The sequence below is a fragment of the Strigops habroptila genome, chromosome 7 (genome assembly GCF_004027225.2).
Source record: "Strigops habroptila isolate Jane chromosome 7, bStrHab1.2.pri, whole genome shotgun sequence".
NCBI lineage: Eukaryota > Metazoa > Chordata > Aves > Psittaciformes > Psittacidae > Strigops > Strigops habroptila.
Genome location: NC_044283.2, coordinates 40,411,647 through 40,430,518, shown reverse-complemented (window position 1 = coordinate 40,430,518; position 18,872 = coordinate 40,411,647). Strand labels below are relative to the sequence as shown.

Here is an 18,872-nt window from a genome sequence, read left to right as displayed (position 1 = left end):
GTGCTTGGATACTTTGGAGGAAAAAAAGTAAAATATTGTTGATTTTCTTACGCCTTAATAATAGGTATCCTTTTCTTTAGGATGCTGCAGCAGAAACAGTATGAAAACCATTTCTCCATGCTCACATACAGCATCTGGTCTAAACTAACCCATAAAAAGGCCAAATTGCCAAAGAGTGTTCCAGCAAACCGGTGTGTCTGTGATGAGGGATGCTAGAATCCAGATACCAAAATTAAAACAGTCTTTTAAATTGCGGAATTCTTCTCTCGGTGACCATACCAGGCACTTCCCCTTGGGATTCTTCAGAAAATTTGGCTGTGGATTTGTCAATCCATCTGTCCCTACCAGTAACTGAATTTGATAGTGAATTTCTATCATATTTGGCAGAGGAATGGCAATCTCTTCTGAAGTTTTCTGAAATCACTTCTCAGTGGAGGTGAGGAAACCAAATGCTTTTTCCAGTAAAAAAAACCACAGCAGTTTAAAGTCAACAGTCACATATTCTATTGGCCTAGCATTAGCCAAGCAGCACAGGCATCCTCTGGACTCAGTCACATCTTTTACTTAGCCAGTAGCTTACTCAGAAAGGACCTGATGGATTGTGAGTGTAGCTACTGATTCAAGGAACAAGAACGGAAAATTAAGTGCTCTTGTGGTTAGAGAAAGTAGGAATAGAAAGTCAAAAGAACCTGTTAGAAACGAGTTGTTACTAGCCGCAGTACTCACAGAACCATTTGTATCACAAAACAACGTATTTCAAAACAACACACCATCCTAATAGCCACAAAATCCACATTCTTGCACCCAAACTGAGTAACTGAATGGGACATTGTTTGGCCAGCAAAACACTTATATATGCACTTGTGAGGAGTGATATTTGTGAGTGCAGACAACTTGAGGGAAAACTTTATTGTATTCTGTCCACTGTACCTAATTAATATATCTAAATATATGCAGATCTGGGAAAAGCCAGAGAAGAATGCATGAGTTTCTACAAGGTTCATTATGAAGATCTTGGGAACATGCAGTGTATTAGTAATGAAGATATATGAAGGATATCTATGTAAGAGAGGAGTTAGGACATTATCTAAGTTTAACAATCATCTTGTGTTAAAACAAAGCTTAACTGACTTTGACAAAGTTCTGTACATTTACACCAGCAGTATTGCCTTAAGGCAATATTTAGATATTCCCTCTTTTTTTTTTCTTTTTTTGGAATGACTGTATTTTCCATGAAAAAGCTGAATAATGAGCTGTCTGTACTGACTCTGCTCTGGTTCCAGATGCTTAGAAGTTCAGGTCTGCAGTTGCAATGGATGCTAATACCCCCTTGGGAAGTAACTACATTCTGAAATTGCTGGATTAGTGAACACCTCACTTACTACGGGATCTGCTCTAAATTACTATAAGTAAAACCCATTTAGGAAAGACATCTTTTTAATGTGATTGATTTATGACTGGTAAAGATAAACCGGCTTGCTGTAGCTTGCCATACAGCCATCATAGTTAGGGTCACTTAATATCCGTAAACAACGACTTTATTTTCTGTGCAAGTATCAAAGTCTGTCACTCCTAATAGTCAAATCTCTTAGGCTTCATGCTCACTGTACCTTCACTAGTTTCCATTTCGGAAATGAAAATGCATAAATAAATTGCTCATGAAGTTCATAGTGGTTTTATACTGACAAAGTACACAATGCTTACCAGCATAACTCAAATAGTTACATTATGTACAGTGGGCACCAGTGATCACAGACACGAATGTAAAGTTTTGTGCCTGATCCTGCAAAAAATTCATAATTCTTCAAAATATATGTCTTGAATTGGTGTACACCCTACAGAGTGGGCCCCCAGAGCATAATGAAAGTTTCCGTACCACTCAATCCCATGTCACTGAGACCAATGGGTGTTTGATAATGTTTACTTATTTTTAGAATGTTATTGGAGAAATTCCTGTTAATTTTTGGCCTTGAAAGAAATTACAGAATTATGAGATTGAATGGAGGGCTGGTAGGTCATCTAGCCCGGCCTTCTTATCAGAACAGGGTCAACGCTGCATTTGGAACAAGGGGGTAGAGATATGCCCAGTTCAGTTAATAAAACCTCTGAGGACGGAGACTCCACCACCTCTTCAGACAACTTCTACTGCTTGGTTATCCTCACAGTAAAAAAATATCTTCTTCACATCCAGCTAAAACATTCCCTGGTTTGTTTTATGACTGTTGCCTTTCATTTGTCATGTACCTCAGTAAAAAGCCTGGCTTTGATGCTCTTCACACAGGTACTGCAGAGCACCTGTCGAGTCCCCCCAAAGCTGTCTGTTCTCCAGGCTAAGTCCAACTCTCTTCTTACATGGCAACTGCTCCAGCCTTTTGACCACATTGGAGACCCTCCACTGTCCATCAACAAGCTCTCCTTGCTTTACTCAGCAAAGTGAAAAGAGTTTAGCTCATTTAAGGCACAACCCAAAGCTCCCTGAAATCAATAAAAAAGACCTCTACTGACAATAAGCATGAGACTTAGATAAAGTTCTAAGAGTGTTAAGTGATCCAGAAATGTCTTCCTGTTCTTCTCAATTTTCAAAAAGATTTCTGTTTACTTCTGAATCATAGTTTTGTTCTGCTTGTGTAGGACAGCACTGTATGTACAGAAATTAAATTCAGTGAGCGTACCCCTAACTCTTCCTCTGACAACACCAAGACAACTGCAACACAACTTTCATTGCTTTGCCATAAAGTGTAATTTCTGCTCACTGCAAACAGCAACATAATGTTCATTTTAAATGTAAAATTCAGGATCACAAAGTTGATGTGAGCATGAATCTTAGCCCTTTTATTCCACACCCCCACCAAGTCTCGCCATCTTCCTGACTTTAGCAATTTGTATTTCAGCACTTATGTCAATTAGTTATTTTGTACTCCAGCAAACCTCTGAATCACTTTCATTTGAAGAAGGCAGACACAGAGCATACTTGGTTTAGTCTCGAGAGATAGTACTGCCTTGAATTTTACTATTAAGTATACAGTAGCTGGTTACAGCTAAGTAATTACAATGGGACCTTCCTACAGAGGGAAACTCAGATATATTAAACCCAGGGTCAGAGAAAGCAGTAAGAGCCTGCCTTCCTTCCAGATAATGGAAATAGTCCCTGTCTCTTCAATATAAGCATACATGGGACTTAAAATAGCGTAATGATTAAGGACTTACAGGGAAATTGGGGTATTTTAGAAGATTTTCTTCTATTAAAAAGTTTCACTCATAAAGCAAACTTCAGCAGACTAAAGCTGAATTAACATTTAGAATTCTGACCAGAAAAGTTTAACTTTCAAAGAGCCTGCTTTTTTACAAATCAAAGAAACTTAAGTCTCTAGATGAAAGGCTGGAATTTAACTCTTAACATTATAACCTAGAAGTGCTGAACTACAATTAAACAATAATGACTTCAATTGTCAAATTATTCCTTAAGAAAGGGAAAGATGATGTCAGTGCAATCCTAGCCTTTCTCCCACTGTTCTGCTGATCCTATTCTGAATTCTTTTGTCTTTATTCTATAGCAATCTAGTGCTGAAGGTGCAGAACATGCTCTGTACTGATTTTTCTCACAATTTACTACTGCTCTTGCTGGGCACAACAATAATTGGTTTTTATGCTGTTTCTATCTAAGATAGCTTCTGATAGAAGTATGAATTGGGTGTCTTGACACCCCCCCCCCCCTTTTTTTTTAAGATGATCATCACGGTAATTCTTGATGGTCTGTCTCATAGCAGTTGCCACCTCATGTTTTCTATTCTGCAGAGGAAGCTGTAGTGATTCTGCTGGTTTTTATTCACTTTGATTTATGATGTGCTCTCTGGTTCTGTGAAATATTTTCAACTGATGTTCAGGAGTTATTGTAATGTGCTTGCTGCCTCAAAGCTGTTGGAATCTGATGATGGTACCAGTGCTATGGCCTTCCTAATAATTCATCCTGATCGATGGGGAGCTGTTGCTTGAATTACTCAGAACCCAGTTGGACGTTTCATTCACTGGAGGGTGTTTAATGGTTTATTCCTTCTCTCTGTAGGTAACTTTTTTCTTTCACATAAATTTTATTTGATATCCAGGATCTTCTGGTGGATATTTGGAAGAATTACATGTATTTTTTAAACTAAACTTTAAGTAAGAAAAATCTCAACAGGGGAATGACTTAGCATCATTGTAGTGACCATCTTAAGCGATGTGGAAGAAAAGTCACAAGACCATACTATTAAGTTCCTTATGCTTTTCAGAGTTTAAGATGTGTGAGCAAAACAGAATGGCCATAGACTCAAAACTGGCCATCCTACTGGCAGAGTCCAACATTTTCTCACCAGGTTCTTTTAGACGTTCCATACATGGAGGTTTTATTGTAGCATATCAAATTTACTTGTTTCATGATAAGTGATTTTACCCAGGATTTTCAATCTAGCAGACGAGTACAAAATGTACTGAAAACACAACACAAATATAATATTGATGAGATCTCCATTACTACTCTCTACTGGGAAGCTATATGTGGGTTGAAGCTAGCTCAAACCCATTGCACTCTCCTGCATTATTTTGCTAGTTGCTGGGTATTTACACTGTGCTGGGCTGAGACACACAAGTATTAATTCCCCTCATGCTGGTCTGGCTAACTCAGGGAGACATTCACACCCTTCTAATGAACTCAGGTATAAACATTCACACTATCACTTCATCCACTCAACTCTTGATAGCTATTTATCTAAAACAAAGGCCACCCTCAGTCCCCTTTGTGTTGAGATAAAATCAGCTTTCCTCACAACAGCTGTGGTCAGTCACATCCTGCATTATTCCTGGAGCTTCACGGGCACACTGGCCTTACCCAGCTCCTCTGAGCCTTCTTCCATTACAGGAGTTTATTGGTCAGTCACAGCTGACTTCAGGGGAAATGAACGAAGTGAAGTAGCAGTAAGTGTAACTACGCTCAGGTGTTAAATCAACTGTAAAAATGACCTGCTTCCAAACAGGGCAGTAGGAATTCTCTAACCAAAGATAATGGAAAGGAACAACCTATTCCCATGTAGCTGCTTGCTTCCTGATCAAAATTCAATCTGTTATAATTTCATTCAGTTACCAAATGCCTCTACTGCTCTGCTCTCTCAGTTCGTGCACTGATGAACCCTGCCGCTAGGTATGCATTTCCTAGGCATGTCTAGGCATGCAAACCCTGTATAATTTTGGGCGGAAGCATGATTTTGCACCCTGGGCCATACATCCCAGAAGCAGAGCCCCAGCTTTCCCAAGGTGACTGTTGTTTTGATGTATTTCCTCGTTTTCTTGAGGAATATCAAGCAGAAGAATGTTGTGACCACAGATGCTTCTAAAATATGACAAGATTGTAACAAATCTTTGCAAAACAAATTCCTGCCACAACCTCTAAGTTTATCTCTCAGTACAGGAGATTATTGTAAGCATTCAGTCTTGCTCCACAACTTAAAATTACTCCATCTCTTTCATGCTTTCACTCTCCCCATTAAACATTAATGCATTAAAGGGCATTAGGGCAGTCACTTGCTTAGAAAATCAGTCTCTTGGTTTGTGTATTGCTTTTGAAGCAATTTTTTTTCCTTCTCACTTGCTGTGTAGCAACCTGTCAGCACAGGACAGCAGTGCCACCTGCTGCCACGGCCCTAAGGCCCCGTCCTCTGTGACAGGTGTATAGATTGTCCGCACGGGATTTACTTCAGAGAGGCACAGACAGCACTGCAGCATTCAAGAATCAATGACTGTCCCCACTGAACTACCAATAAATTTCCTTGGCTTTTCCTTCCACAGTAAATATCACACAGCACTCTTAAATTATTTGCTACTGGACACAGAAGAAAAAGGCTACAACACACAGCCAGCGGTAGGCTATCGCTGTGTAATCACACCGAACTCACACCAGGAAGGGCTGTGACAGGTTCAGAGAGCACTCACATGGAATGCCAGATAAGCTTCTGCTTTCTTCCTTTTGTTTGAAGTGCAGGCTCAAAGTCTTTGAATGTCATATCTGTTACTTTCATCCATTTGCACCCTACTATTCTTTATTATTACTCCCATCAAAATGTCTTCTGTTTTGGCAACCTTAACGTAATATTTGATGATGTGTTAGTTTTTTGTTGGTTTTGGTTTTCCTCTCAAGATTGATGAGCATTTTTATGTCTCGGATACTTTGGGGAGCATGAATTAGACTAAGAAAGCTAAATTTCTTTTTTTTTTTTCTAACTCAGAACATGTATCAATATATATTTTTGATTCTGAATTCTAACAGTGTCTTCTAGCACTTCTTTCCATAGGCATTTTATTAGTAAGCTTTGAGCTGGTTTGTCCAGTTCACCAGCCACAGAGCTCAAGCATTTCTGTCTCCTGAGCTATAGAGAGTGATGACTGAATAATGTCAAATAATGCTAAGAACAGCATTATTTGACATGCTAACAAGGGGGAGGAAATGGAGCCTCACATACTACCCAGCCAGCCAGCACTCCAACGCCGTACGGTTGCAAACGGCATGTGCCTAGGAAAATTCTGGTGAACAAGATCTGAAGCAGCATGTATGCTGTCAGTAACTAGGATGTCATGAGGATATAAACTCTCAATTTCTGAGGCTAGTATCTGCAGAGCCCTGCCCTAGAGATACACTAAGGGACAAGTTAAGCCCAGGCTACAGAGACAATTCCCACGCTGACAAAGGAGGATGGGATGGAGCATGTATCTTAAGATGAGTCTGCAATTCATTTTAGATATGACAACATGTATGAAGCTGTAAAAATTGGCATGGTCTCATTGTCTTCTCTATGGCCAGTATTTATCTCCATATCTCCAAAAGAATTTTTTTCCTCATTATTTTCTTGATTGTTTTAGTGAGCAAAAAGGCGCTATTTATTTTATGTTCCGTTGTAAAAGTAGGTGCTTGTATTTAAATAATGAGTAAAATGCAGGAGAATATTTCTCTACTAGTGAGTACTTTCTTCCTTGTGTAAAGGCATGTTGCCTTGTTAGTACTTTTTAAAGCAACTTCTTTAAAAATCTTAAATTTCTGACCGTACATTCTTTACCTCACTTAGCCATTGACAATTTGTTGCCCTTACCTTTGCTTGGTGGGTTTAAAGTAATGATCAAACATATTAAGAAATTATGTTTTCCTTCTAATCTAAAATACTGACTTCTTGCTTGGTGCTTTTTAATTCCTTTGTGAAAATTGCAAGCCAGGGAAGCCTTGATTAGCAGCCATACACAAAATCTGTATGTGTATGTCATTACTACTGAAGGCATAATACATAAACAGCTTTGAAGTGTATGTAAAGCGAGCAAACAAATTCACCAGTGTAACCATTGTAACTCCTGATTCTAGGAGGTATTAAAGACATAAAATACCCAATTTGTATTTACAAAATATATCCCATTTTTCCTTGAAATGTACATGTCAACAGTGTCATTTTAATCATGTATTGACTGAGACAAGGAGTCATTATAAAAGATAATCTTTATACTTGGTGCATCTGGAAAAGCAGGTAGAACCCTGAGAGGAACTAATGAGGTTAACCAGGGGACAATGTGAAGTGACTTTCAACCTCAGTTATTTTCTTCTGTATGCATATGGGGCTGTGATTCTATTAAAATTAATACATCAGTTCTGTTTATTATTCACAGATTTCTTAAAAATGAACTAAAGTATCACTGAGAATGAACTGACTGTAATTTAATGAGTTAGAAAGCAACTAGAAAAATGGTGCTGCCTTCTGCATGGAATATCAGAAAGCTACTTGACACTTTGCAGTAACATCATTTATTTAAAAAATCACCATATTACATAGTGATTATATATTATATATGTATTTAGAAATCACCTATACATTTAATTCATCATTTTCTCACTAGTCCTTTCAAATTAGAAATGCCATGAGAAATAGATACTGAAGACTGTCAGGGGTATCGTGGATTAACTCTGAAAGATAAAATACTATTTTCAAAAAAAAGATTGGAAGAGAGACACAGAAATGTGACTACATCTTAATGAAAAAAAAATTATTCAGCATTAATTTATTTTTTTCCAGGCCTAACTCATGCTAGGGGCAACCTCCTCAAATATTGTCTGTCTTCCCAGGACTTTACTGCAAGTTTAAGTTCTGTTTCATAAATTAAAAACTTTCTGCATCCTGTTCCCCATGAAGCGAAGACAATTTCATGTTATGAATGTTGGTTTTCAACAGAATTATATACACAGTGGTACAGATGTAAGACACCTTAGTTAAAGGCTGCTTTCTCCTTTAGCAGACACAAGGAACCATTTTTCCTGCTCCGAATTTTAACCCTGTTATGGATGCCCAGTTGCTAGGAGGAGCCCTACAGGGAATCAGTGAGTGTCTTGACTAATTCTAACATTTTTGTAGTTGTTGTTGTTGTGGGGGGAAGGGGGAGGGAGGGGTCAGAAAGCTCTCAGAAAGTAAAAAGCATTAGGCAAAATAAAAGTTCATAAACTTAAAAATGTCACCAAATCTGCTGATTCTTCAAGCTATCACAAGAACACACACCGGTGATGTCCAAACAAATAATGTATTTGCATTTACAGAAACTAAGAGGTGATTAAGATTAATCTAAAATCTCTACCAACACTTACAGTAATGAATGCTTTGCTTGAGAAAATAAGAAAACAGAACTCTCTGTCACATCACTACAGTGAGGGCCAAAAAAGGAAAGTTTGTATCTGTAACTTCAAGAATTAACTATTAGCAGGAACTGTTAAGTCTTTTAATCAGCCATCAAGAAATACAAATAAATGGAGTAGAAAGTTTATAGTAATATATTTCACTCAGGAGTAATTTTTGCTTTCAGTCTATGCACAAAAAAATTGTTCATCAAAGCATTTTTCTCTGTTTAGATCATTGTTTTTCCTGTTGAACATTGTTGGTATTGCTGAGGGTCAGAATATTGATTTCTTTTCTTTTACTGTCTGAAACATTTTACTCACATTAAAATTGGTTTCTGTATCGGAATTTTTATATCCCTTGGGCTTTTCACAAGATTGTACAGCACCAAATCTTGCACTCTGTTTTCAGTTTCTTTAATGGAAATGTAAGGACTCGGGTTTAAAGTCAAATGAAGCACAATGAAAATTATTGATCAAGGAGAATCTGAAGTATCTTTTTGATTAAGCTGGCTACAGATGAAAAGTTTTAAACATTTTGCTGAACTTCAAGCAGTACTTTTAATGCCATGCTGCTTACCTGACAATGCAGAGATTATTGTCTTCATTTAATACTGTAAATACAAGTGTGTTAACCTCGCTTTTCATTTACCTATCAAAATCCATGGAACAAAGTTGTAATTCCAAGGACAATTGGCAAAATAAAAAGTTCAGCTTCCGAGTTTAAGTCTCCACAGCCTTTACAGGAATCGACAACCTGACTCTGAATCTTGGACATGACATTCATTCTTGTGAGGATGTTCAGTCACATACTGTCCCACTGATACCACTGATACTACACAAACGAATAGTTATTCAGGTTTTTAAACATTTCCTGAATTCTTCTTGGTTTTTACTGTAGAGAAGATACAAACTGTACAGATTCCTAGTGATAATTCTTTTCTGAAAAGTAATAAGAAATCCTTTGCACAGTTGCAGCAATACTTCCATTTTGTGAGTTTGATGGAAATGAATCAGACTGATGTTAAATCACTTTCCTACTAAAAAGCTAGTGTAATTGTGGCTAGATGATCCAGAAGAAAGAGAACTCAACCTGCTGCATACTGAGCAAATAGAGACTTCCTCTGCCACCTTAAAAAATATATATATACACTCAATGTCCAATTACATTTGTGTCAAAATGAAGCCTGTCATATCATATCATAAAATCTGCCTAAAAAAGCTGTAATAGGAACAGAATGTGAAATCTGTAACACACACATATATATATGCCTATATGAAAATGAGTGGTAGAAACCTGAGAGACTACCCTAACTCCATTCAGATGCTAGCTGATCCCCCTGCTTTCCAGCCTAATTCATCTCTGCTGCAAATGTGATAAGGTCAATTGATTTACACCTGGAGATACATTTATGCTGGAATTTCATTAAAATACTCAGGCACCTGAAATTTCCAAGAGCCAACTTTTGGAATGAAAGAAAAATTTTTAAGTTATACAATAATTTTCAGAATATGTTCATTCTTTTTCATAAGCAGTAAATACTGATTCATTATAGAAGTTTAGCAGTATTCTCTAGCCATCAAGCAAAAGATCATAGGTAACCTTCAATAACATGCCCTTGGAAATGGATTAAAATATTACATTTTTTAAAAACTTCCTAACTTATTTTATCTAGTTCCTTTGAAAACATGTATCTTTCAATTTTTCAAATGGTCTGATCATAATTTTTCATCCCCATAAAAGAGATCCCTAATCCTGAAATGACAATCTATTCAATATCAATAGGGCATACAAGTATGACTTCCCAGGCTCAGCCACAAACTCTGCTAGTGTGCCTAGCTCTGAATAGATGAAAGCCTCTGTTTTATCGATACTTTCAAATCCACTGAGCTTGAGAGAGATAGTGATGCATCTGATAATAACAGGCTACTTCACTTTTTCCTAGTATTACACCAGCAAATGAAAGGTATACAAGCACTGTAAACATCACTGATGTTAGTAAATACCAGCAGGATATTAATCCATTTATCTGTTTTTTCAATAAATAACTTTAATTTTCTTGAATAACACATGAATAATCACAAATGTAAGTAAGTAACAACACTTTGTTAATTTAGAGTCTGTTTCATGTTTCCTTTACAGGTTGTGAAAAAGATGTGTTGATTGATATCCTCACGCAGCGCTGCAATTCACAGCGGCTTATGATTGCCGAGGCGTACAGAGACATGTACGGCAGGGTATGACACAGCGCTCTGTACTTCCATTACTTCTGTCTCTCCTGTCTCCAGTGCAGTTGCTCAGCCCTTCTCTCAGGTCAGTCACTGGAACCAAAAGCCTGGCAGGCAGCTGGCTGGCACCAACAGATTGGCACATAACTTTGCTCATGTAACTACTGATACCTCTGAAAGTTTCATATTATCATTTATATTACCGTAGAAGTATATCTGCCACTCACAGTGTTAAAAAAGGGGGACAGGAACAGTTCCTAGTTCACTCTCCTCCTTTATTTACCAAAGCAGAATTTCTGGACAGACTTATTTCTTCCTCTAAGTGCTTTTGTGGCATTCTGCATTACTTCTTAAAGTTTTTGGAATACATACTAAAGTAGTATTGTATTTGGGTTGAAACATCAAAGAGAAACACCATACCAGCAATTACAGGTAGCTCTATCTGACGCACTGATTAATATTCTAATCTCAAGCACCAACATTCTCAGACCTCCTCCCATGTAATCCCATCCATACTCTAAGCACAATACTCATCTGAGCTGCTTCATGTTAAATTTATGAATCTCTGAAAGGTGTTTAAAAAAATTTAGAATCATAGAACCCCATAGTTAGGGTTGGAAAGGTTGGAAAGGTTGGAAAGGACCTTAAGATACTCTAGTTCCAAGCCCCTGCTATGGGCAGGGATGCCTCACCCTAGACCATGTCGCCCAAGGCTCTGTCCAACCTGGCCTTGAACACTGCCAGGGATGGGGCATTTACCACTTCTTTGGGCAACCCGTTCCAGTGCCTCAGCACCCTCACAGTAAAGAACTTCTTCCTTATATCTAACACGAACTTTCCCTGTTTCATTTTAAACCCATTACCCCTTATCCTATCGCTACAGTCCCTGATGAAGAGTCCCTCTCCAGCATCCTTGTAGGCCCCCTTCAGATGCTGGAAGGCTGCTATGAGGTCACCACGCAGCCTTCTCTTCTCCAGGCTGAACAGCCCCAACTTTCTCAGCCTGTCTTCACACAGGAGGTGCTCCAGCCCCCCCATCATCCTCATGGCCCTCCTCTGGACTTGCTCCAACAGCTCCATGTCCTTCTTATGTTGAGGACACCAGAACTGTACGAAGTACTCCAAGTGAGGTCTCACGAGAGCAGAGTAGAGGGGCAGGATCACCTCCTTTGACCTGCTGGTCACGCTTCTTTTGATGCAGCCCAGGATACGGTTGGCTTTCTGGGCTGCAAGCGCACACTGCCGGCTCATGTTAAGCTTCTCATCAACCAACACCCCCAAGTCCTTCTCTGCAGGGCTGCTCTGAATCTCTTCTCCACCCAACCTGTAGCTGTGCCTGGGATTGCCCCGACCCAGGTGTAGGACCTTGCACTTGGCTTGGTTAAACTTCATAAGGTTGGCATCGGCCCACCTCACAAGTGTGTCAAGATCCCTCTGGATGGCATCCCTTCCCTCCAGAGTATGAACAGAACCACACAGCTTGGTGTTGTCAGCAAACTTGCTGAGGGCGCACTCAATCCCACTGTCCATGTCGTCGACAAAGATGCTGAACAGGACCGGCCCCAACTCTGACCCCTGAGGGACACCACTCATTAGCCATCTCCATTTGGGCCCTGAGCCATTGACCACAACTCTCTGCGTGAGGCCATCCTGGCCAGACTCAATTCTAACTGGGCCTTAGCTTTTCTGACCTGATCCCTAGCTTCCCGGACAATGCGCCTGTGTTCTTCCCAGGCCACCTGTCCTCGCTTCCACCTTCCATAAGCTTCTTTTAAGACATAAAAAGTCAGCTTTTCTAAAGAAAAAAAAAAATTATCCATATTTACTATATATAAAAACACACACACAGACAGTTGTCCTCACACTATTTTTAGATCTACTATTGCTAACTAAATGAATATGGGGAAGTTACAATGCCTGCATTCTCATCACTTACCTCAGCTACATAAGGATGAAAATAACAGCAACACCTTTTGTAAAATTCCTGTGAAATCTAGTGATGAAAAGTGCTGTATGAAACTAGATACTATTGGAAAGGTAAAGAAAAATGCTCTGATTGAATTGACCAGACGTGCCCTTCCCCTAACAGAAGCCAGCCAAACATTAAAAAATCCAGCTTTTTTCTTTTCCTGAAGACTGAAAAACTAATGGCTCACTGGAAAATGCTTTGAAGGTCAGTGTATGGTTGCCACTGAATCCATCAGCGTGAGGACAGTGAGTTTGCAGAAATACCACCATGCAGCCATCAGCCTTAATTAGAGTTAATTAGAAATGGATCATTCAAAAACTCCACAGTAACTGCTGATGTGGCAGTCTGTTACGCCATTAATCTGTTCACTAGTAGAACAGTGTATTTTCTTCTTTGGGTAGCTGAGCAGTTTTCTAGGATGGGATGTGTCTTGCCCTGAATTGCTGCAGCTTACACTTCAGAAGATACTTTAGCATACACTGGTGATAGCATTTCACTGGCTGTAATCCATATTAAGGGATATATTGCATTGGACAAATGTGCCATTTGGCAGTCCCAGCTTATGAGTGGCAAACTCTGCACAACAGAGAAGACACAGCTAGGCAGTAACAATTTTAGCCTTCTCAGTTTCATCTATGATAAACCTGTCAGTCAGTACAATCCTCCACCCTCTTAATTTCAATTCAGTCTGCTCAATATGGTAGCTACTATTCTCATTCATTTGACAAATGTAAAGTGTGACACATTAGAAGAAGAAATATATACAAAAAAGAAAGTAAAACCCTGAACTGGCCTTAAGATTTCTTCTTACAATTAGCCTTCCAGTCTCTCTACAGCAGAGACGATTAAGAAATGCTATTAATGACAACTTAGTTGTCTTTTCTTATTTTTCAGTACTTTCCTTAGTTCTGACTGCAGGAGTAATTTTTAACTATTATTAATCCATCTTCCCACAGGCATGTAGTCAGAAGTAAAGTCTTTATGAATTAATTTCTTTTTCATGTGTGATTTAGTGGTTGTCAAATGCATCTAATGTGCTTTCACTGAAGACTGCGTATGTTTCTTCATCATAAATTTAATTTTTAATGTGTGTATGTCCCCCTGCATTGCTGCTCTAGCAACTAATTTAATTATATTCAGATATGTATCAAAACTAAATTACAGGCTTGAAAAAGCTGCAGCTCCGAAAATAACAGTTTCTATCATGGGAACCGTTTCTGGTACTCCTTTAAATTCAGACTTAGGTCAGAAAATATCTGACAGCTGCCTAGTACTGTACACAAGATATATAAAAAAAATGAGTGCACAAGTATGTATCCTCTTAATCAGAAACTGCAACAGTGTAACTAACAAGCTTTGGCATTTGCACTGTTTTGAAGGATGCTATCGGGAAAGGGGAGAGTGGGAAGGAAACTCCTATCCATTACTCAGCTACCTGGCAAGCAAGTACTGAGACACATGCAGGGGAAGATGAGGGTTCCTTTTTATTAATCCAGCATCTGTCAAAAGTAGTGAATTCACTTTGAATGTAATATACACACCAACTGGAGCACATAACCTTCCAGTAACCCAAAGCAGGTATTTTTATGTATTAGAAGCAATATGGACAATTTAAATTATTCATATAGTAGGTAACACTGAAAAAGGCCCAAGAAATTGCCTGTGTTCATGGGATTTGAATTCCAAAGGTGCTTTGCTCCCACAGATTCACACAGGGAATGTGCCCAGGGAGCTGCAGGTGCTTTGCAGTGGTATTCAGGTTTCCGAGCGTTTAAGTAGTAGTCACACTTAAACCCCTGAATTTTCTTCTGTTTTCTAATGAACCAAAAATCAACAATTCTATGTGGTCTGCTAGCTTGTGCATCTATTGTCATCTCACCCATACTATTAGAAGAAGCAGGTACTATTTAAGAGAGTATCTTAAGTAATTCTTCCTTAATTTTAGCCAGAATTCATCTTCAACAGTTCATCTTCATTCATCTGCAGAGAAAATCACAAATACATTTTTAAAGCTGTCCTAATCAAGCATGACTACTGAAATAATCCTGTCTATGTCTTTTTATTTTCAAGGATCTGGTAACAGACCTAAAGGAGAATCTCTCTCATCACTTCAAAGAAGTCATGGTTGGCTTGATGTATCCACCTGCCTCCTATGATGCCCATGAGCTCTGGCATGCCTTGAAGGTAGCTGTCAAATTGAGTATTTCTTAGAGTCTCAGTCGCTAATTACAGTTCTGAACATGTTAAATTGATTTTTTTTTTTTACATTCAAACGGTTGATAAACAGCTGGAAGTTAATACACTGGAATAGGGTCCACTACATAGCAGTCATAGGTCATCAGAAATACAGTGCTATATGAAGTTTATTCATCAGTATGCTAAAACCATCATCAATAATATCCCTGTCATGTAATAAATACAACCCATTTAACACCCAGGGTAAACTCAGTAACTGAAGAAATATTTATACAGGGAAGAGGCCCTGATCCTGTAAGCATGTATGTATGTCACAAACAAAATTAATTTGAGAAACCCCTCAAAAAAGAAAAACAACAAACAAACAGTCTTTTTCTTGTCCTTCAGACACTTAAACCAATGTATTTTTTAGAACTGCTGATTCATTTTTAATTGTGGTTGGCATTAAAAGAATTGTGAAATACCACTGGTAGCACTGCAGGCATTATTTTGACTAAAATTATTGACAAGATTGCTAAAGTTACATTTTTTCTAAATGTGGCTCAAAGTTAGACTTTCTTATCTTGATCTTAGCTTTCTATCTTGACCTGGATTTATATGGCCAAAGTAAAAAACAGGCCACGTGTGTCTCCAGGCTCAGGCTCGATGTCACATTCTCCCATTATCCTAAATGCAGAATACTCACCAACACTATACATGCACATATTAGAAGCAGCATATGAAGTGTATCTTATGTCAATTCAAGCTTATAAAATTAACTCAAATTTTGTGGGAAAATACAGTGATTTGCAGCTCTGCATGCATGGCCGTGATGCTCACCTTAAATAACAAGTTCTGCAGCAGACATTACAGACCGTTAATATTCCTAAATAAATAAAAATTTATTTTTTTTTTTTGTTTCAAAAGGCAGCAAAACTTAATAACTGTGCTCATATCTACTTCAGATTGGCTGAACGCTCGCTTGCTGGGGATGTCTGCTCAATCTTCGCATCTGATTTCTTTCAACAAATCCTAAATTCTTACTAAAGCTCTAAAATTCTGCCCATTATGTTTCTGTCAACACCAGTCTTGCTTCATCCCCCTCTTGTCACTGTACATGCTGAAATTCAGATTAAGTAGGAATATATTTGAAATACAGGGTTCTAATGTTCATCTAAAATAATTTTCTATTTAAATAGGTAGACTATGCAAAAGTACACTGCACTGCTCCAGCAGAAACTGATTCTTCTGTTACTTCTGATAAGCACAGCATTGCTTTCTTCTAAAAGCTGTGGTTTCTATTAACATCTTTTCATACTTACTTCTTTCCACACAGGGAGTAGACACAGAAGAAAAATGCCTAATTGACATATTAGCCTCAAGAACAAATATGGAGATCTTCCAGATGAAAGAAGCCTACTTAATGCGTAAAGTGTCTTACAAGTGCAAAGCAGTAGTTGTACTGTGTGCTCTGGATGTATTCGCACACATCAAGGAACTGAACTACAAAAAGTGACTTCTCAATACTAACTGGTTCCTTTTCCCCTCCTCTCCGATAACTATATTTACAAGGCTGGAGCAGAATATTTTAAATTACTGTGAAAATGCGTCACAGTATTTTGAGATGTATTGCTGCCTATGACATTTGAAATACCCTGAAGCCACATTTGGGGTTTTTCAGAAACTTTTGCACACTTTATTCAAAAAAAGCACAGTAGCTGTTTTCCTTCCGAAAGTGCTTACTCAGGCTGGATGCTCCACTCACCTGCCTTGACAAGGCATTTGAGTATCCTGCCAGTACACAGGACCCATGGGTGGGTGAAGAGGTGAGGCAGAGCAGAGGCTAAGGCCCCCCAGCAGGCAGAGCCACCTGGCAGGGCCCAGGCAGACCTGCCAGCCCCATGGCTAGCTCCATGTAGAACCTGCTTTGGGTTACTGTGAAACAATCACCACAGAAAACAGACAAGTATTTGCACCCTATTTATTTTTCCTTTGCTTGCTAGATTAGTACTCTTCAGAGTATGTTCATTTGTGATTTAGATTATATGTTTTTTGGTTTAACCTAGAATATAATAATGACCTTCAACAAGATATCGATTCTGAGACTTCAGGTCACTTCAGAGATACGCTCATGAACCTTGCTCAGGTACTGTAAGAACAAGTGGTATACTTGCATTTCTAAAAAATTCATAGTAACTTTTGATACTGTTTGAGTAGTCTTAAATTTTAAGGTGACTGTGGTTACAGCTAGTTCAATAGGGCTACACTTTTGAACAAAAGAGAGGGGAAAGCAAAAGAGGAAGAGAACTTGAATTCCTTCATCTACTTTAACTCTGACATTCACTTTCAGATGCAGGCAAAGGTCAACATACTATTTTATTGAATAAGTCCCTGGATATTCAACTGCTGGCCCTCTGCTCAATCCTTCTCATCTCAAAAGGAGTCTGTGTGCATGTACAAATGAGATTTTCATTTTTAAAGATCTCTTTTCTCCATTGTTAGGATACATGATTCATAATCCAGTCTAGGCATTATGTAAAAAAGGAGATACATCCACATTTGACTATGAAAGAAAAAATCAAATAGTTCTCTGTTTAAACATTCTGTTCTTTGTGCTACTGCATACGCTACACCACAATATGTTTGCACGCAGGCAAATTCTCACTATTAACACACCAAGTCTTGCAGTTTTACCAATTTGGAGTTTTATGTTACAATGTTGGTCATCCTTGCCAGATCATGAGTTCCCATTCTCATTGTAGTCACTGTGCTCATTGTATTAAAAGTCCTTTGTAAACAAAAGTAACAAATGATGACAAAAAGACTGCCAGGAGGTAACAGCATACATAAGGTGTATCTGTATTTTTATGTATGTGTCTGGGCAAAACATTTTTACTAAATCATGAAATAGCAGCAGGCTTCACTGAGATACAGAGATAAAGAGCAAATGTTTCAAATGTAGAAGCTATAAACAGGAAGTATTTTTTCCTAATGTTGGATGTTTTTTCCCCCTAATAATGAAAATTCATCCTTGCTTAAGAATGAAGAGCTACAGGTTAAGCAACCTCACTTCTCATCTATATTAAAACAATGAGACACATTTTACTCATCTAAAGATCAAATTTAAAATAAATTATCTGGGACTACATTATTAGTCCTTATTTTCTTAAACCACAAATATTGATAAAGAGGTCTGGGGGGGTATTAATTGAAATATGATAATTTTATACAATTTAAAATTTAATTATACATATTGTGGGATTCTCCAGCAAAACTATGCCAAGAGTAGCTACTGTTAAATGCTACTGGGGAAGGTGGGCATTTGACTCATGTAGAGTATAGTAATAGTTTTATTGTCTTTTTTTTCTGTTTTCTTGTGTATATTAACTTCAGGCACCCATTCCAGCATAATTTCCTTCAAGTATTTTATCTTGTTACTAGGAATTCCACTGTGAGAAATTCTTACCATTTAATTAAAATATAAATTAACATTTTTAATGGGAAAGAGCTACAAATCAGTCATTCTACAAGTTGACAGCCAATACATAATTTTAATCCTCCCTTTCACACACAGAGTAAAATGACTGTAAATTTTAAACTGAATTGCCTCAAACACGTACCATTAAGGCCGTGATTACATGCAACTTGAGATTGTTCTGCATCCAAGGCCTATTTGTATCCTTACAAGACAATTACGGTTAAAAAAGCAATTCCAAAAGTCATATACTCTTCTCTTTTTCCGACTATATAATTCAGATCATAGCACGTTTACTAAAGCCTATCACCTTGATTTGTGTAACTCAAGAGCTATTAAATGTATGGGAAAATTAG

The 18,872-nt window shown here is 38.1% G+C and overlaps 2 protein-coding genes across 3 annotated transcripts in view; one reads left to right on the top strand and one right to left on the bottom strand.

Moving 5' to 3' along the window:
* The window catches only part of SPOCK3 (SPARC (osteonectin), cwcv and kazal like domains proteoglycan 3), a 469,987-nt gene that overhangs the window by 444,133 nt on the left and 6,982 nt on the right, over positions 1 to 18,872 (bottom strand). The gene's annotated exons all lie outside the window — the stretch shown is intronic.
* ANXA10 (annexin A10) overlaps positions 1 to 18,872 on the top strand; it is a 63,013-nt gene that overhangs the window by 38,612 nt on the left and 5,529 nt on the right. Inside the window, exons 3-7 of the mRNA XM_030491360.1 lie at positions 8,296 to 8,380; positions 10,812 to 10,906; positions 14,937 to 15,050; positions 16,378 to 16,468; positions 17,108 to 17,187. Coding sequence (XP_030347220.1) covers positions 8,296 to 8,380; positions 10,812 to 10,906; positions 14,937 to 15,050; positions 16,378 to 16,468; positions 17,108 to 17,187 — 465 coding nt within the window. The remainder of the gene's footprint in view (positions 1 to 8,295; positions 8,381 to 10,811; positions 10,907 to 14,936; positions 15,051 to 16,377; positions 16,469 to 17,107; positions 17,188 to 18,872) is intronic.